The 20,821-nt window shown below is 36.9% G+C and overlaps 1 protein-coding gene across 2 annotated transcripts in view; it reads left to right on the top strand.

The window, feature by feature from the left end:
• ATG10 (autophagy related 10) overlaps nt 1–20,821 on the top strand; it is a 119,743-nt gene that overhangs the window by 12,448 nt on the left and 86,474 nt on the right. For both annotated transcript variants that reach the window (XM_032213937.1, XM_032213936.1), the window contains exon 3: nt 3,949–4,059. In XM_032213937.1, coding sequence (XP_032069828.1) covers nt 3,949–4,059 — 111 coding nt within the window. The remainder of the gene's footprint in view (nt 1–3,948; nt 4,060–20,821) is intronic.

Below are 20,821 nucleotides of genomic sequence, written 5' to 3'. Positions count from 1 at the left end.
TATTTCCCCCAGCTTTCTATTAATGAGAAACAGAAATTCAAGTGGATCCTGATATACTCCTTGAAAATAGTGGCTACATAAAGGTTCCCCTTGCACATATGTGCTAGTTGTTCCCAAATCAAGGGGGCAGTGCTCATCTCCATTCGCGGAAAAGCCAGTGCTGTCCGAAGACCTCTCTGTGGACATTTGGCCAGCATGACTAAATGGCGAAGGTGCACAGAACGCTGTTATCTTCCCACCAAAGGTGGTCCCTATTTTTCTACTTGCATTTTTTGAGCCGAGGTGGCGCAGTGGTTAAATGCAGCACTGCAGGCTACTGCTAGATCAGCAGTTCAGCGGTTCAAATCTCACCGGCTCAGGGTTGACTCAGCCTTCCATCCTTACGAGGTGGGTAAAATGAGGACCCGGATTGTTGGGGGCAATATGCTGACTCTCTGTAAACCGCTTAGAGAGGGCTGAAAGCCCTATGAAGCGGTATATAAGTCTACTGCTATTGCTATTGCTATTTTTTACGTGCTTTTGAACTGCTAGTTGGCAGAAGCTGGGACAAGTACCTGGAGCTCACTCTGTTATGGGGCGCTAGGGATTCGAACCGCCAAACTGCCAACCTTTCTGATCAACAAGCTCAACATTTTAGCCACTGAGACACTGCGTCCCTAAAAAGTGGCTACATTAATAGCTTACAACTTTCGCCCACAGTTGAGGCTAGAATTTCAATTGCTGCAATGTGCTTGTAAAATGAGAAATCATGAGATTACATCACTTAGTGACTGCAATCTTGGCAATCCAGGTTGGTGTTATTAAGTGAAATTTACCAGTTGTTAGCCAAATACCCAACCTGACCTAAACCATTTTGGTTTTAGACCTTTCTAGGTCCAAGCTTCAACTCCCCCACCTGCATCTCCCCTCCATCTTTGCCCTTTTGGCTATCCTAGACCCTGCCCTGCAGCAAGCAGCCTCGGAACCAAGCAAATCTCAGGGCTGCTTGCCATTCTCTGAAAGCCCCAGCTGAATCCCAGTCACCCTCACTATCCAGCACCCTGCTGCCTCAGCTGACCTTCATTGTCCTCTTATTTCAGCTGCTGCTGAGGCATGCCTGGTCTGGCTGCTAATCATACAGGGATGACATTATGGGGTGAAAAAAAGCAGATGGAGCTTAAAGGGCCCTCAGCATTCCATCGGAATACTTTCGTTGTGAGAAAAGGGAGGGGGGAGACATGAAAAATCCCTTCCTTGAGCTGGAATGTACCAATGTTCTTGAGATTACTTGTGTAATATGACATATTCAGATTTTATGAATTTATTTGATTTATAAACGTTTAATCCATGTTTCAGTAGTAAATAACAAATTCCAATGTGAGGATAATTAAAAACCATTTACAGTACCTTTTAATCAGTTGAAACTTCTAAAAATAAAATATTTAAAACCAGCTTAAAAACAAGCTACTTGACAATAATTAATAAGACCAGAGGCACAATAGCACAAAGATGAACTATACCCAGGTGAACATTATGACCCTGGGTACTTCTGGGCAAATTCCACTACTAGGGTATTTGATTCAAGAATGCCTTTTCTGGGGTCACAACACACAGTAGCAAATTGCTGGAAAATATGACATTCCCAGTAAGTCTTGACAGACAGTTACATAAGGACAACCTATAGGTATCCAGATTAATATCTTATAAGGTTACTGTGAATTTGGCTTGATAGCAAATTGGGAACAAGCACTAACACTAAAAATAAACATTAACACTTTTAAAATAGATTAAAAAAACATGTTAGTGGTATTCCCCTTCAACAAACATGTAAAAGTTAGCCAGCATTCGGGCTTAAATAGATTGTTATGGAATCTTTCAGCTTATCTGGCTTGGAATTATCCAGTTTTGTTCCTGAATATTACACTATAGATACAAGTGGGTTAGTACAGTGTCTCTAACTTCCAATATACAGATTCATTTCACAAGGATATTATGGTCAAAAGTTGCCAGCGAATCAACGAGAATAAAAAAGCTTTTTTTGTAAAAATCAACCATCAGTGATTGACCAAACCAAGTGTGATTTGGTCTTATAACAGGGCGAGTCACCTAAACTGAGATATATCTAGATAAATTCTAGCTGATAAAGAGTATTTCAAGCTGCTAAGCACCATATTGAAACATTTATAATACTTAAAAGTCCAAAAAACCTTCACATTTTGAAAATTAAGTTAGCAGTTTTAATTATACTGTTTCATTCTTACAGAACTCTGTATAGACATTTCTGGTCTATGTACTTTAATGTTTAATTTTAGAAAGTGCTATTTCACATTCTCCTGTTTTACAGATGGTAAATTTTTTGTCCCATTTTCAGTGGCATATGGGAAGAATCCTTCATGCTTCTTGTCAAGTGCTTTTACTAAATGTCTGTTGAATGCTTGTGCCTTTTTTGTCACAATTTATAGGTTTACCATCTGCACTTAACTGAAAAATGGGTCAGCATATATGATTTAATAACAATACTACCTTGTTTTGTTTTGACTGTTTTGAAATTCTTATTCAATATGGTATTAACTAGATATTTTTATTTATGAATATTTACCCTTGTGTTTTATTTTCTCTGTGCCACATATAATATGATATGTTTTGTAAGGCAAAAGACAAAATCATTTTATGATACACTTTGTAAGGCAAATATTGCTTTTTAAAAGGAACAAATCCTCTTTAAGTAATGCTTTAAATTGTAATGTTTACAAATAATTATGCCCTCATTCTGGAGGATCACACTCAAAATATGTTCTTAGAAACTTCCAATTCTTTTTCAAGACATTTCATCTTTTATTGAAAGATGAGATTCTACTGCATATTATGAAAATATCTGTATTAGTGATGGGTTATGGTACAGTTGGAACGGGCCTGGAGTCGCCCACATGGACATGCGTGGCGCGCGCATGTGTCATACCTGCCATCGACAAGCCTCTGCAATGCTCCAGCTGCTCGGCGGAGCATCGTGCAGGCGCTGTACATGCCATGTTTGTGTGCAGAAGCGCCGAAGGCTTTAAAGGACAAGTAAGGAGCTCAGACGGGCGGGTGCCCGGTGCTCCAGACAGGCTTCGGTATGCCCATACTGGGGCGTACCGCCTGCAACCCACCACTGATCTGTATGCAGAACACTGAATTTTTCTTAGATTCAATCCTCATGTATTACCTACTAATTTTTTAAATGTATTTTCTAATATCACTACATTTATAATGGTTGGCTGTATTTGATGAACTGGTTTTAAAATGACACTGAATTAATATTTGATTGTAATACGATATTACTAAGATCACTTAGGAAAAAAGTGAAAAGGTTCCTCCAATAAGAAAATTGAGAAAAAAAAGATCAGCTTTAAGATTATCAATTAACTGAAGTAATACCAAGAAAAAAAAAACTAAAGTAAAGATTAGAAGAATAATGGATTGATTTTTCTAGTATTATGAAAGTAAGTGGATAGAATCAGTAGAAAAGGGGTAGCAATCCTATGCATACATTGAGACTGAATGTCATTAAATTAAAGGTGCCTTATATATGAATAAACTCGAATAGGAAATGTGGGTAGGAGTAGGTCTAGTAATTCTGAATTTTTATATACTGTGTTAAGAATATTAAGCAATAACACTTGACAAAACGCCCTTGAAAAAGCCAATGGCAAACCATTTATGCATTGTTGACAAGAAAATGACATATATAAAAATTTATATATATATATCCATGTAATATCTGGGAGACAAGTTCAACTTCATAGAATTTTGATTACTCAAGGACTTAAGTATTTAATTATGGGATGCTTTTCTATCAGTTTGCTTAATTTATTTATTATCCTTAATAAATAATTTATTTAAAATCCTTTAAAATGATTTTAAGTTGTAGAATTCTTTCTTCAAAACAAAAAAAATCAAATGTTGCTTTTCTTTAAACTCTAATCATAGGACTCTAATGATGGCTACATGATTAAAACACATTTTCAGCTGAAAAACAGAAGTATCTCTTCAGGCAATGTGGACATAGTAAATGATGAACCAACATTTCTGTGTGTTGAGGTATGTAACATTTTTGCTTTTGATCAAACCAAGATATTTTAATACTATAATTTAAATCAATAAATTTAGAAATGTGAGAATTCATCAAATGGGTTACCAAGTAGATTATAAATGGAAGATTGGAATAATTACAGAATAGTTTAGGTTGCTGTTCATATATAATGTCAGGCTTGCTTGTTAATCATGTTTTGATTGTAATATCAAATGTTTCATAATGTATCAAACATATAGAATGGAATGGAATAGAATAGAATTCTTTATTGGCCAAATGTGATTGGACACACAAGGAATTTGTCTCCGGTGCATAAGCTCTCAGTGTACATATAAGCATCGTGATAAATCTTTATCATTATCATAAAATATAATCATCATAAATTGTAAGATACAGCACTCAGAGATAGTCATAGGATATTAAATAATCAATCAACCTAAATCACATTAGGATACTAAATAAAAGCAATCAACATAAATCATGAGATATAAACAACAAAGTTGTAGTCATAGGAAGCTAAGGAAATAGGTAATAGGAAAGATGAACAGATGAGATCAAATGAAACAGTTTGTCTCATACTTTTCACTCTTTTAAAACAGGCTGTATTCTTCATCTTTAGCAAAAATATCCAGAGCAGGAGCCGGAGATGCTGACAAAGTAGTTACAACCAGATGTTTAGTGGCCATTTGAAGTTATGATGGACCTTCCCAGGGGTACTTACGATTCAGTTCTAAAGTTCCTATTGTCGCTTCCCTAGTCTTATACAGATTACACAGATTAACATAGTTGGAAGGGACCTTCTAGGTCATTTAGTCCAACCTCCCGCCCAAGCAGGAGACCCTACACCATTTCTGACAGAAGTTAAAACAGTGTATGTCCAGGATGTGAGGGAGTCTATAGATATTTTCACAGTGCTCTTTCTGGCTCATGAAGTATCCAGGTCGTCTGAGGAAGGCAGGGTAGTGGCAATAATTTTTTCTGTAATCCTAACTATCTGTTGAAGTCTGAGTCTATCTTATTTGGTTGTTGTGCCAAACCAGACAGTAATAGAGGTGCAAATGATAGACTCAGTAATTCCTTTGTAGAACTGTTATCAGCAATTCTTTGAGCAGTCTGAGCTTTTTGAGTTGGTGCAGAAAGAACATACTTCGTGGTGCTCTTTTGAAGATATTTTTGATGTTAGGTGCCCCTTTTTAAGTCCTGAGATATTATGGAACCTAGAAACGTGAAGGTTTCTACTGTTGATACTGTGCTGTCTATTATTATAAGAGGTGGTAGAATAGCAGGGCTTCTCCTAAAATTTACTGTTATCTCTATGGTTTTGAATGTGTTCAGTTCAAGATTGTCCAGCTGCATCACAGGGCCAGTTGTTCTATATGGAAATTCATCATGGTCTTGAATGAGACCAATCATGTTTATATCATCTGCAAACTTCAGTACTTTAACAAAGGGATCCTTTGAGATGCAGTTGTTGGTATATAGAGAGAAGAGTAATGGACAGAGCACACAGCCCTGGGTTGCACCTGTGCTATTGTACAGGTATCTGATGTGATTTTTGCCTATCTTCAGCTGCTGCTTCCTATCTGTTACGATCCACTTACAAGTGTGTCTGGCACAGCTAGCTGAGTCACTTTAGTGAGAAGGATATCTGGAATGATGGTATTAAATGCCGAGCTGAAGTCTACAAAAAGGACCCTTGCATAGGTCCTTGGCGATTCAAGATGTTGTAAGATATAGTGCAGAGATAAACCATTTTAGTGGATTTTTTTTTTTTTACAATAGATAGCAACCATGTATTGGTTGGATTCACTAGTTGTATTCTATAGTGTCATATGTTTAGTTGTGATTCAACTGACTTGAACAAGCCATTATGAGTTATAAATCCTGATTGGTAGAGTACCAGGTTTTAAACATTAATTATGGTTTGCTTAAGAACTCTAGTTAAATGCCTTAACGTGAGTTATGAATCGGTGCATTGCTTTAAAAGAGCTATTGTTTGCATGTAATCTTTTAAAATATATACAGTTGATAAAATATAAGTAGTGAATATTAAGTGACACCTGAAGGTACTTGCAAGGCAGAAATTAAAAAATAAATAGTGTTGGGATAGTCCTTTTATTAACTAATTGAGATTTACTAATATATTAGTTAAAATAAACAAATTTTGTGGAAAAATCAGAGTTTAACTGCTTATATCCAACCAAATGCAGTTTATTAAGTAGTTTAGATTAATAAACCATGGCTCAATCCACTGTGTCAATGGAGTAACTGACAACCTTGGATACTATTTTTAGAATATTGTCGTTTTTGATTGATTATATCAGGACAATAGAGGGATTTTAGTAATACAGTACCTGACTTTTAACATTTTTAAAAGAAACAATTTAATTCAGTGTTCAACACAGTCATTCCTCAGCATTTGGACCTATTGGGTTTTAATACTGCTTTTTGTAGTTATATACTGGATTTCCTTATTGATAGGCCCCAGTTTGTGTGAGTTAGGAAAAGGTTTCCATCTCCATCTCCTTGCGTATGAATTCCCCACAGGGCTGTGTCTTGAGTCCGCTACTTTTCAGCTTGATGACCCACGACTGCTGTGCCAAATCTTATGTCATATTGTGAACTATGTGGATGACACGGCAGTGTGGGTCTTATCCAGGATGACAATGAAGATGCTTATAGGGAAGAGGTAAAGGCTCTGATGGATTTGTGCAATGAAAGTAACCTAGTTCTAAATGTTAATAAAACAAAAGAGATCATTGTAGATTTTAGAAAGAGCCGGTATAGTCAAAGTCCACTCGGTATAAGGATGCATCCGTAGAGATGGTCGACAGTATTAAGTATCTGGGGGTGCAGATAACTAACAATCTGAATTGGTCTCTCCACACTTCATTCGTGAGAATGAAGGTGTGAGATCATTCGTCGGCACGGGATCAAAATACCACCAATATGCGGACGATACCCAGCTGTATCTGTCCACCCCGTGCCAACTCAGCGAAGTGGTAGAAGTGATGTGCCAGTGCCTGGAGGCTGTCAGGGTCTGGATGGGAGTAAACAAGCTGGCACTCAATCCCGACAAGACCGAGTGGCTATTGATGTTGCCCCCCCCCCCAAGAATGGATCAGATATTCCATCTCTTAGCCTGGGGGGAGAAACTCTTCACCCCTCAGAGAGGGTCCACAACTTGGGTGTCCTCCTGGATTCTCAGCTGACATTAGAATACCACCTGTCGGCTGTGACTAGGGGGGCTTTTGCCCAGGTTCGCCTGGTGTACCAGTTGCGGCCCTACCTGGACTGGGAGGCACTTCAAATGGTCACTCATACTCTCGTCACCTCTGGGCTTGATTACTGCACTGCGCTTTACTTGGGGTTCCCCCTGAAGAGTGTTCGGAGGCTACAATTGGTCCAGAATGCGGCCGCGCAAGCGATATCGGGTGTACCTAGGTACACCCATGTTACACCTATCCTCCGCGAGCTGCACTGGCTTCCCATCGGTCTCCGAACGCGCTTCAAGGTGCTGGTCGTTACCTTTAAAGCCCTACATGGCTTGGGACCTGGATATCTGCGGGACCGCCTCCTGCCACATACTTCCCAACGACCCATAAGATCCCACAGGCTGGGCCTCCTCCGGGTACCGTCGACCGGGCAATGCCGGTTGGCGACTACTCGGGGGAGGCCTTTCTCTGTAGCTGCCCTGGCCCTGTGGAATGATCTACCCGCAGAGATCCGGACCTTTCCCACTCTCTCGGCCTTCCAGAAAGCCATTAAAACCTCGCTGTTCCAGCAGGCCTGGGGCTGTTGACCCCAAAATACAGTCCAGCCCCATTCAGAATGGAGTGCATGATTTGTTGTATTTTATATCTATCTTTCCTCCCTGTATCTTACTTTTTTTTAAAAAATTTTTTTTTGTTGTAAGCTGCCTGGAGTCCCACGGGATTGGGCTGCATATAAATGTTATTAAACTTATAAACTTATCCTTAGTGAAGCGTGCAAATCAGCATCTGCATTTCTTCATTGGATGAGGAGAGCACATCTTTCTCCTTCTGTCCTGGCCACTTTTTACAGAAGCACGATTGAGAGCGTTTTAACTAACTGCATCACTGTTTGGTTTGGTGGCAGCAGCGCCTCAGATACAAAAGTCCATACAGACAGTAGTGAGGACATCTGAGAAGATTATAGGAAGCTCTCCTCCAGTCATTCAGGATACTGCTTATAAGCACTATGTGCTTAGAGCTCAAAGCATTGTTAGAGACCCCACACAACCACTTTATGGTCTATTTCTGTTGCTCCCCTCTGAGAGGAGGTTTCAAAGTATTTCTAGCAGGACTATCAGATTCTGTAACAGCTTTGTTCCCTATGCCATCCGTCTGGTAAACTCACAAGATTTGTTTTTCTCACCATAAACATGTATACATCTGAACTAGATAGACTGTGTTATTTCTCTGTGTCATATATCTGGGTATATACATACATACATGTTTGTTGGTTTGTTTATTGATTCATTTATTTATTTCATTCAAGAAAAAAATCATTTTTAATGTATGCCAACTACTCTGCATTCAAAGTGACAATAAAGAAATTCTATAAATCTATAAATAAAATTTTCATTGGCAAATTTAAAGATGTAGTTGCTGTTCTATAGGCATTAAGTTGCTTCTATTTTCAAATTGAGTCCATTCGTGTGGTACATTGACTTGTGACTGCAACAACTTATGCCTGAAATTGTAAGTCAAGGACTACTTGTATAATTGTCATAGAATAATGGTAAGAAAAAACCCCAGTAATATTTTGAACTTATAAAAACTCATAAAAGTCATAGTGACTTTAATGTAGGGACCGCATAAAACTGAACATTAGAAAAGGTTTAATTCTTTTTATACTAAGTGTATATTGCTTTACTTACTTGTGTCTCCAATTATATCAATACAAGATTTATGGATCATGAGAGTCTGGAGCTTACATAATCAAAGCAACTAGGAGAAAACCATAATATCTACTTAAAAGCAATAACACACACACACACACACACACAAACTTCCAGGCAGTTGCTTACACAACAAACCATTTTGTGTTACATTTTTGCTGATAAAGAAATGAAGGGAGGTTAGTATAGATCTATTTCAAGCTATTTAGTTCTCATCAGCTAGTCATACCTTTGCCTGGATTCGAACTTGGGCTGCTTACATATTTATTTAGATTTTTATTTTTTTAAATGTTTTATTTCTTTTATTTATATAACGTTCTAATGATAATAGTAACATTATGATATTTAATCCACTTTTATCATTTTGTAAGTAATGCCACCAAACCCATTTTTTACTTCAAAGTTACTTGTCATGTTACAATCAGCTATGTTACCGGTATATTGGTTTTATTTTCTTGTTTTATCATAACCTTTGGCTCCAGGTTTTCGTTGTTAAACAAATAAACAAATAAAAATCTTTAAAAAAAATCCACCCTGGTGGTGAAGTTGCAGTGTTTATCCGTAATCTCTATTTCCAAGCGTGCTTGGGGACCACAGGCATTTGTACAAGATAAAATGGCAGGTGGCTGTTCTGACTGCTTTAAAGCATATCAATCACTCACCTAGAAAAAGGCATAATAAAGGAAGCCTCCTGGAGGGCAATAGCTATCTTGTTTTGGTATTATGCTTATAAAGCCTCTTTGGCATGAGTACTTTACTTGCTTTTTAAAAAAAAGAGTGATGACATTTGAGTGTATGTCTTTTAACAGGATTGTTTTGATTTGCTGTGGATTTTGTTTGATATGTGAGGTGTTTGTTATTTCTGATTCTTCTGTAGTGTATTTGCTTTACTCTCTCTTTCCACCTCCCCTATGTATTCATCTGAATTTTTTAATCTAATGAATCTATATGTCTGGAGTTAGTGTTTTAGTTCCCATTTTCTCTGTATATTTTTTTGAGCATCACTAATTTTCTTTCTGTGCAGTGGGTATTATGATATTTGCATCGGTGATATGAATTGATATTTGTGAGTCATACTTGCCCCTGCCTTTTATTCAGTTTAGCAAATTACTCCTCATCTAGGAGTCTCGTTTGGGTTATTTTTTTCAAAAAAGGTTAATAAAGGATAACAATGTAGATTAAAAAATTTGTATTTGGAAACTTGCCTTCACTTACGTTCTTTACTTTGGTTTCTGGTAATTTCTCTGTCTCTCTCCTTTTCTTTTAAATAATACAGTTTATATTTTATGATACTTGAATTTTGACCCAAAATTTTGATAAGCGTGTCCATTGCATGGTATGCAAAATTCCAAATATATTTACTAACCTAAAAATGTGAGGGACTCCAACTTCTGCAACTGAGTTGTGCAACTCATCTTGCACAACATTTACCAGCTTGGGACTTAACTATGAGGTAATATATTTAGTAATCAAATTTAATATGACATTTAAATTAAATTTCACAAATATTAAGGATGCCTTTAAATTTCATAGTGTTATTTTACATTAAAATATTATTTGTCAGTTAAATTAATATTAATCTATTTAAAATATTTAATGTTAATTCCTACTTAAAACTTCATAGTCATTGTAAATATATACAGTATATTTATATAGTAATTACTAGAATAATTATATGTTTTGTATACATTTCTTGGTGCAATTGAGAACATTTTTAATAAAAGCAAGCAATATTTTGTCAAATCTGCAGCATGACATTTGTAATATAAATTTGTATATTTATGTTAAATGTAACATTGCCCAAATTATGTGGTCAAGCTAAAGCATGCATTAGATAAAATTGTTTTTGCCTCTTATTCTGTATCTGATAGTATACAATTGCACAACAGAAACTCCTTACAACTCTACCTAACAACAGAGTCATCTAACATCAGGTGCTTTTTCCTAACCTTTTTCCCTTCCATCTTTCTGTAACCCAGATGAAGAGTTGTTGAAACTTGATTGCTTGTAACAGTTTAGTAACACTTCAGTTGGCTTAATAAAGATATTGACTTGGTGGATTTTCGAAGCATTTTTCAGAAAAGCTATCTAAACTTTATAGAAATACATATATACGGAATTGGCCAGTCACTTATCTTTCTTCTCATGGGCCATTTCCAGGGTAATGTGGATGTAGATTATTGCTTGCATGATATAGAGAATTACTTTCCTCTCTGCAATTCCTGTAGTTTGTGAAATCTGCACCGTAGATTTGTTATAGCTTAATACAACTCTAAATAAAGATTAGAGTTGCAATTAATTGGTATCAGAATTAATTATGTCTATGTGCTCACCAAGAGTCAAGTTCAACTCAAAGGTGTATTACCTTTTCTTAATATTTTTAATTGATTAAATGCACTGATAGATTGATTAGAGATTGGAACTAATACATAAATAATAAGTTCTGCACTGTGAAAAACTAAAGTAGGTGGATTGATTTCTTTGAATTGTGTCCCTGTGATAGAGTGTAATCAGATAAATTTCTATAAATGTCAAAGTATTAATTTGGTATCAATACAGCCTATACACATGTATATTTTGTGTGATTTGCTTTTATTTTGAAACTACAACAGACGGAAAGAGTCACTCTGGATTAAGGATGGAAATTTTTCCATTGGAAAAGTCAGCTGCCAAATTGTTAATGCTGAACATAATAATTTAATTTTGAAGTTAGACAATTTAAAATTTGGTATGGCTATAGGAATACATTTTCATTAAGGGGCATCATATGTGCACATATTAATCATACAAAAGGTTGTGTGTTTATTGATAATTTCCCCAAACAAACGTGTTCAAATAAAAAAACTCAAAACCATTCTTATTTTTGTGTAGAAGCAAATAGCTTGAACAAAAATGTAAATATTTGCAGAACTACACTATTTGTTATGGAGTAAAAATCTGAAGTTAAAACTTAATAAACATTACTTAGAAAAAAATGTAAACAAGTTTAATGAAATCCAGCATTCAATAGGAATGTGAAACTGGTCTCAAAGAAAAAAAATCCAAATCCAAGTATTGTATTTTAAAACTAGATCATAAACTGCCAGCTGTTACTTTTGCTAAAACTACAAGGTATGGAACTATAACAGGAATAGTCTAAAAAATGTATATTTTCAATTGCATTTGATAGTTTTGAAGGTACAGTTTGTACCTGAGTTGCTTTAGTGTTATATAATGTATGCCGAAAACATACATTGCATTCTCTGCCATTCAACACTGGGCTTTGATGTGTTTCCTGCAACACTTCTGTTATGGCCAATTTACCAAGTTAGTTGGAAAAAAGAGAATACAGGGATATCCCAGAAACCATTTAAGGTCAAAATGTTAAAATGGGCAAAGATAAAGCAATGTATATTTTACAGCCTTGTCCTCTGAAACAGCAGTTCCAGAAATAGGTACAGCTCCTACTTTCCCAAGTCCTTTAAGACTTGGCTCTGTTCTCACACCCTCAGGTAGGTGGGTCCTGATGGTTTTTGAATGTTAATTTTATTCTTTTGTCCGGGTGGTTATGTTTTTAACTATGTTTTAAATTATGTATTTGAAATATTTTAAGCCTCCCACATTCTTTTTGGAGTCAGGCAGCCTTAAAAATCTAATAAATAAAATAAGGGAAAGGAAAGATATAAGAATATGTGTTTTTCTAAGAAGCTCAGTTAGGTTTATTGCTCATAATACATTATGTCCTATAATCATACTGAAATCATCCTATGAAATTGGTGCTGACATGTGACTGAGCCATGGTAGGCATGAAATTCTCAGCTGATCCTAATAAGTAAACTTTAATATGGATATTGAAGTCATCAGAACAATCAGCTTAAGCATCTTTATTTTCTTTCCTTTTCTTCTAACTCAAGTAGAAAACAGACCATAATTCTCTTTATGCTGACATGCCAACAGAACCAAGTTTTATGAACTATCTTAAAAACTGGTAATGGTGGACTCTGCACCCTGATCCAGTGGTGGATTCCTACTGGTTTGGACTGGTTCGGCTGAACCGGTAGTGGTTTGGCGGCCTGGGTTGCTGGAACTGGCAACCCAGCACTGCCATGCCCCCAAACTGGTTCCCTGGGTGGCGCCATAGGCACCATCATCTTGTTTTTGAGTTCTGTGCATGCACAGGACATTTTTAATTGCATTACACATGCACCATGCACATGTGCAGCACACACAAGAGAAAACAAGCAGTAGTGCCTCCAGGAACCCACCCCTGTCCTGATCCCTAAACACTGTTTCTTCTATGAAAAAAATGATGTTCCTTACTCAAATGGTTCTTTGGAGATACTAATGGTAATTGGGAGGATTGTATTTGGGATGTTTTGCATATACTGTATGTGCTTTACAATTCAATTATATACATTTCTCAGATTTACTGATATGTCAAGAAGAATAAGACATCACATTAATGTACTGTAAAAAAAATATCCATTAACTGAAGTAAGCAAAGTGACCTTTTGTCACTTTTTGTCACTTTGGATTAAGATGCATATTGAATTGCAGGGTTGTTTGTTTAGATTGTACAATTCTCAGATTTTTAAAATGCAATAAATTGGAATAAATTGTGAACACAAACACATTCATTTTTTTTAGAATGTAATGTAATATGTAATTAAACATACCTCCTGGAGTTTCCATAGAAATGGTTATTCATGTTTATCCTGAAATTAAGATCTATTTTTAAATTGTTGTTTCAGCATGTCAAATTGTTAGTTATTGTTTATTAAATAATGCCAATAGTGAACATATTCAAATTATCTCTAATTCATATTTTCTCTCAATTTGAAATGCATAAATAAATATCCTGGTGAAATCTCTACAATACACTTTTCTTGATCAGTCTAAACATTTTATTCTGTGTACAGAATAAGCATTATTCAGGTTGTAAATAAAGAGAATTTCCACAATTTTTGTCTTTTGAAAGTTTATTAATTTCCTGTTAACACTGAACGAGCTTTGATCGCTTGAGTTTGGCGTGGGCTATCTGCATTAAATAAGTTAATAGAGAAATGAAGCAGTTGTAACTTAATGCTCAGTGTGTTTTCTTGGAGCATGCAAAATGCTTAATGTGTGAAAAGTAAACTATAAAATTATGAGTACTTTGTCATTAGCTTTAGCCAGTGTTTCATAAATTTAAACCTTAATAAAATTAATAGCATTATTCTGATCCTGTTAAAAAGTTTCTGACTTTTGAGCTTCTCCATTATATATGTGCTGGTAGTACAAAAGTCTATTGTGTATTGTTCTAATGTAGCAATTTATATTGATGAATAACAATGTAGTATATTTCCTAATGAATATTATGACATCAGCAATAATTTTTATGAGCAGATATAAAGTTAGCTTTAATATATACAGTGAATTCTTTAAAAATGCTTCTAAGGTATATTCAGCATTTAAATTGAAGAGAAATAAAATACTATTAAAAACAATAAAACAAGTCAGAATTTTATTAACTAATTAATTTTATGAAGCACCATGTGAAATAGTTGGTTAAATAACTATATTAAATTATCATTTTTTAAACAGTGCAGGGTTAGTTAGTTATTATCTAGCAATATGAGTGCATAATATTTGGTTCTGATCTGTATTGGTATACAACAGTGGTTCTCAACCTTCCCAATGCCGTGACCCTTTAATACAGTGCCTCATGTTGTGGTGACCCCCTACCATAAAATTATTTTCGTTGCTACTTCATAACTGTAATTTTGCTACTGTTATGAATTGTAATGTAAATATCTGATATGCAGGATGTATTTTCATTATTACAAATTGAACATAATTAAAGCATAGTGATTAATCTGCCAATCTTGGTTTGGGAGGAGATCAGCCAGGCTGGGATTTTCCAGGATAAAATAACCTCCTTTCCTGCTTCCAGCAGCAGTTCGTGGTTTACATGAGTTTCACTTTATTAAGTTTACTTTTTTTACATTCCGTTCCCCCCACACCCAATTTCTTTCTTTCTTTCTTTCTTTCTTTCTTTCTTTCTTTCTTTCTTTCTTTCTTTCTTTCTTTCTTTCTTTCTTTCTTTCTTTCTTTCCATTCCTACCTACCTCCATTTTCTTTTCTTTCTTTCCATTCCTCCCTCCCTTTTCTTCCTTCCTTCCTTCTTTCTTTCTTTCCATTCCCTCCTCCTTTTTCTTCTTTCTTTCTTTCCATCCCTCCCTCCCTCCCTCTCTCTCTCTCTCTCTTTCGTAACACAGATTAAGAAGTTGCCCATTAAATGAGATTTTAAATGGAGGCTTAAGCTACATCGAACTATGCTTCCATCCCGAGTGGAATTCCTTGCGATGGAAGGAATGGGTGGGCGGGGCCTGTCCTCCCCTCCGGCCTCTTCTGCCAGCCCTTCCCGGGGCCCCAAAAACCTCTGAGCTCAGTTTAGCCCGCAGGACAGGACCGGTGGCGGGGGCAGCAAAGGCAGTGTCCAGGCCCAAATCCTGGCTTGAATCCTGGCATGCACCTGCCTGGGTGAGAGCCCATCCCGCTGACTGAAGCAGGTGGCCCAACTGCCCCACCGGTCTCCTGCTCTCCGGGCACCTTCGAGCCCCTGTGCAGGCAGCTGGACTGAAGTGGCACCGGCGACTGTGCTCGCTTCAGACATCCGTCAGAGCCAAGGCTGATCTGCCATCCAGAAGAACCCATCTCTCTCCCCCTTCAGTGCCTCGGCTTTTCCCTGGTGTGGAGACCAGGCGGGGCGGCATCTAGGCTGCACCCAGAGCTGGGAGGAGGCTGCTTTGCCACCTGGTGCTCATGCACCTGCTGCTTCAGGACACGATCCTGAGCATGGGCAACACCAGTGGAGGTGGATGGTCTTAGGCGACCCTTGTGAAAGGGTTGTTTGACCCACAAAGGGGTCGCGACCCACAGGTTGAGAACTACTGGTATACAATAATCTTGGAGTATATGATTTTTTGCATGTTATTTAGAAGCTAAGAAAAAAAATAAAAAACCTTTACATGTAACCCAGGACTTGAATAGTATGCTTTATCTGATGTTTTTAAATATATAAAATACCTATTTTCATTATTCTGTTTTAACGTTTAATGAGTTATAATTTTTTAAAATTCTTTTATGTAAAAGTATTGTTTCTTAGCTTCCTTAGTTTACAGTAAATATTCTTCTGAATTCAGGAGAACAGAATTTAATAATATGTTGATATTACTATCTAAAATTTTGATAGTGATGCATTATGGGATTAAAAATACAAAATGAGATTCATTTTTAAATGCACACAATAAAATGGAGATAGATAGATAGATAGATAGATAGATAGATAGATAGATAGATAGATAGATATAGATAGATAGATGATAGATAGATAGATAGATAGATAGATAGATAGATAGATAGATAGATAGATAGCTTCAAATAGCCTAAGTATAAAAAAACTATTGATTATTGTATATTTACAGCAGTTTTCTGTGTGTAGAAAATACATGGGCAAAATCATACTTGATTCAACTATGGCTTGTTGTTGAAACCATTACTGGTTTGGGTTATGCTTCATCGTAAACCATAAATTATGGTAGCCAAACTACAATGATTTGGGATCACATAACATTTTGTTTCAAATCAAAACAAAAGATCACAGATATTGTGTGATTCTTAACTAAATATAGACGTCTATAAATTAGGTTAAATCTACTGTGTGACCGAGACAGCAGTTTATAAGAATAGGTTCTACTCTTCCCCAGTTTTCTTTCTTTTATATATTGTCTAATGGAATGACTATAGAGTAGTGGTTCCCAACCTTTTTTTGGCCATGCCCCACCTAAGCGTCTTTAAAATCCCAATCCTGCCCTTACTTTACTCAAAATGTGAATTCTACTCACATGGAGAAAGCCTAAAAGGCCATTAACTTGGTTTAAATAAGGTTCAAATTTCCCCTATTAAAAATCAAATTGCCTGCTTTAGAGTGTTGAAGACTAACTAACACATAGGAGTGTGATAGTGAACCTATGGCCCACGTGCTGGAAGTGGCACACTGAGCAATCTCTCTGGACATGTCAGCTGTCGCCCATTCTTCTGGATTCCAGCGTGCAACTGTGCACAGGCCAGGTGGTCTTCGCGCAGGTGAGAATGATGGAAACCGGAAGGGCAGCTCCATAACGTGCATGTATGCATTGGGAAGATGAGTTTCTTGTTTCTGGCATGCATGCTGGCCAGCTAGTCTTCGCATGCACATGCGCACCAGAAACTGGAAGACCAGGTGACCGGCACGCATGCGCACACCAGAAACCCAGAGTCCTGTTTCCTGACGCGTGCATGCATGCCAGGGAACTACTTTTACAGTTTCCGGCGCTCCCATGTATGTATAACAGGGAGCTGCTTTTCCAATTTCTGGTGCTTCTCCTGTTTCGACACTTGGTGCTGAAAAGGCTAGTCAACACTGACATAGGAACAGATTAATTCTTATTGCAAATGTTCTGGGTCCCATCTGCTAAGGAATTACATCTGTCGGAACCGAGGACATGGTCTTTTCTGCCATGGAACTCAACCGGTAAAACAATAACTCCCATGAAATGAGATTGGCCCTGTCTCTACTGACTTTCTGTAAGTCCTTTAAAAACAGGTGTGGAATCTCAAGGGAATGGTGGCTTGATGAGGTGGTTCCATTTTTTGTACTATGATGCTCTCTCTTAGCACTTTTGTAATAATAATATTAATTTTTAAACTTCATCAGTTTTTTTTGTGTGGTTTGTTTGTAGGCTCTCCAAGACTGTCACGTGAGATGGGCAGCCAAATAAACGTTATTAAATAAATAAATAAATAAATATCTATATAAATTCCAGAGACCATTCTTGTACATTAATCTGAGCATTAATGGACAAGAATGTCTTAATCTGTATTTTCATTCAAGATAAAATTGTTATAGAATTACCTCCTGATGAACTCCAAACTTGTTTACATGTTTAATTAATTAAATAATTTATTCTCTCTGGGTAACATGTAAGAATTAAAACAATAAGTTCAGCATCTGCATGTAATTCATGTCCAAGTTAAAACGTCAGAAAGACCAAATCACCAGCAGAGCTTCCTCAACCCCCTGACCCAAGTGCCTGGGGAAACAGCATTATAATAATAAAATTAAAATGTGAAAATGAATATTCTCATAGGATTATTAGAATAGAAATAGAATTCTTTATTGGTCAAGTGTGATTGCACACACAAGGAATTTGTCTTTGGTGCATATGGTCTCAGTGTACATAGAAAGACATAAAAAGACAAGATACATTCATCAAGAATCATAAGGTACAACACTTTATGATAATCATAGGGTAAAAATACACAATCGGGAAACAATATCAATATAAAGGTCATACAGTCATAAGTAGGAGGAGATGGGAGATATATTTATGATATATCATAAATGCAAATTAACTTTATAGAGGTATAAAATATTATGGACCAAATATCTTTCATATAATGCCATAACTATCCTTTAGTAATAAAATTAACTTAATTGTCTTTTTTCACCTGTTAACCTTAAACTGGTTTTGCAAATCAACTTCGAAAATGAACTTCTGCATGCTAACTTCTGCCTGAAAGTGGACTCTAAAATAAAAGTCTATTGCATGCTAATAATATTGGTTCTGTTACTTCAGCCCATGAGGGCGAACCTATGGCACATGTGCCACCTGTGGCACACGGAGCCATATCTGCTGACACGTGAAACGTCAGCTCCAAAACGCATGCGCGTGCCAGCCAGCTGATTTTCGGCCTTTCGGAGGGCCGGAGGAGGCCGATTTCACCTTCCCCAGGCTTCAGGAAAGCCTCCGGAGCCTGGGGAGGGTGAAAAACGACCCAATGGGCCAACCTCCACCGGCCCACTAGAGGAAATATCAAGCTCAGCTTGGAGGTGAGTTATGCGGAGTGTGTGTGTATGTGGGGAATGGTTGTGCGTGCATGCGCATGTGGGGATGCACTTTACATTATGAATGCTGGCACACATGCGTGCTATAGCGCACGCACAACAACAAAAAGATTAGCCATCACTGCTTTAGCCTGTTAGCCGTTTTTCTATGTCATTGACTGCACAGCAGAAAAATCCATGTACAGAAGATAATGAAAGAAAGGATCAGCAAATTGGAACTGCAACAATATTGGCTATTTGTAAATTTCACTTAGGAGTCGTGCTATAATGAGCAGGATGTTGGATTTTCATTTCAGAAGTTTTGTCTTCAGTTTCTTGTTTTACCTTTTGGCAATTTATGTTCATCTTGATTAAAAAACAGTACATTATAATCAGTTTTCTTTGTATATTAAAATGCTTTCCTAATACTCCAGAGGAACCGTGGGACTTATAACTCTTCACGAAGAATTTACAGTATATGTATAGGCATGATTAGTCACATGGTTTCCTTGAACATCTGCTGGGTTGGCCTTTATGCACTGTTACAAGAGCACAGCTGGGATTGGAAAGGCAGCAGATTTAAAAGCAATACCAGGTATTTGGAATTTTGAAATCTAAAAATAAAATGTTGTGAAATTTGAGGAACATCCCGATGAAAGCTTTCCATAGCAGCCAAATAAGAAAAGAACAACAAAGATGAATATTTTAGGTTCATGAATCTCTTGCCGTTGGCTCAAAGCCATATACTCAGTTAATTTATATCTAGGAAGAGAAGCAAGAGACCGCTATTATAATTGAAAGATAACTTATAAGGAAAATGGGGGAAATAGCAACTTCAGAGAAATTAATTTGAAGAAAACTGCATTCATTCAAAAATATCTTACCACAGTGAAAGTAACATTTTTATATACAAGCTTTATAACTATCTAGTGATACTTTATAATACATATCTAACTATTTATTTCCATTCTGTTATATTTTGCCAATGAAATTTGTTTTCCAAACATTCAAACCTATCAGATAAAGTGACAGGGGAGTGCAAACTTCTAAAGAAGGCACATTAAATCGCTTAGAAATAGCCAGAAAGCTTTAACAGCTCTCTTGGCTGTTGCAGTAATGTTCTCCTTCCATCTGCTGCCTTCAAACATGCTGCATTCTTTATTCCAAACAAATTGTTTGCTTGTGTGTTCATGTGTGGATGAACATTTTCTTAGAAAACTATTCAGCAGGAAACTGAATATTATTTAGGATAAATCATTGTTTTTCATGAAACTGCCAGTGGAGAACCGGTTATTTATTGTAAAATAAATATTTGATTCCATCAACCTAGGTTTGCTTTGCCTTTTATCTTTAATTTAATTCCTGTGCATCTGCCAGATTCTACCAGAGTTTTGATTTATATAGGGTGTTTATCTTTTTAAAATTCAATACATGGTTGTGTTAGATCAGGGGTGTCAAATTCAAGGGGGGGCCAAATTCAAGGGGGGGCCAATTCAAGATTTGGGGGCCAAATCTGGCCCGTGGGGTTCTTAGATTGTTCCGCGGAGCCATCCTGGAAACAGCAAAGGACTGGCCCGCAGTGCTTCTGCCAGTGAAAACAGCTCGGGAGGGCTGCGTGTGGCCCTTTTGAGCTCCGTTTTTGCTGGCAGATGGTTGCAGGAGGCCGTCGCAGCTCGAACGGAGCCCAGGGGCCCATTTTTGTTGGCAGAGTGCTTGGACCACTACAGAGATTCCCGACACAAGTGACCTCAAGCTCGTTAAGCCCACCCTGGCCCTGCCCACCCCATCCTCCCAAGTTCAAACACAACCCTGATGCGACCCTCAATGAAATTGAGTTTGGCACCCCTCTTTCTAATATTAAATAGAAAATAATATCCATTAATATTAAATAAATTAGATTGATAAACTTTAGATATATGTGTATTATACAGTGGAAGCTTGTGAAAAGTGTACTTTCAAA

The sequence above is a fragment of the Thamnophis elegans genome, chromosome 3 (assembly GCF_009769535.1).
Source record: "Thamnophis elegans isolate rThaEle1 chromosome 3, rThaEle1.pri, whole genome shotgun sequence".
NCBI classification, from domain to species: Eukaryota; Metazoa; Chordata; class Lepidosauria; order Squamata; family Colubridae; genus Thamnophis; species Thamnophis elegans.
The sequence above is the reverse complement of the archived record's forward strand: the minus strand, read 5'-3'. Positions and strand labels throughout refer to the sequence as shown.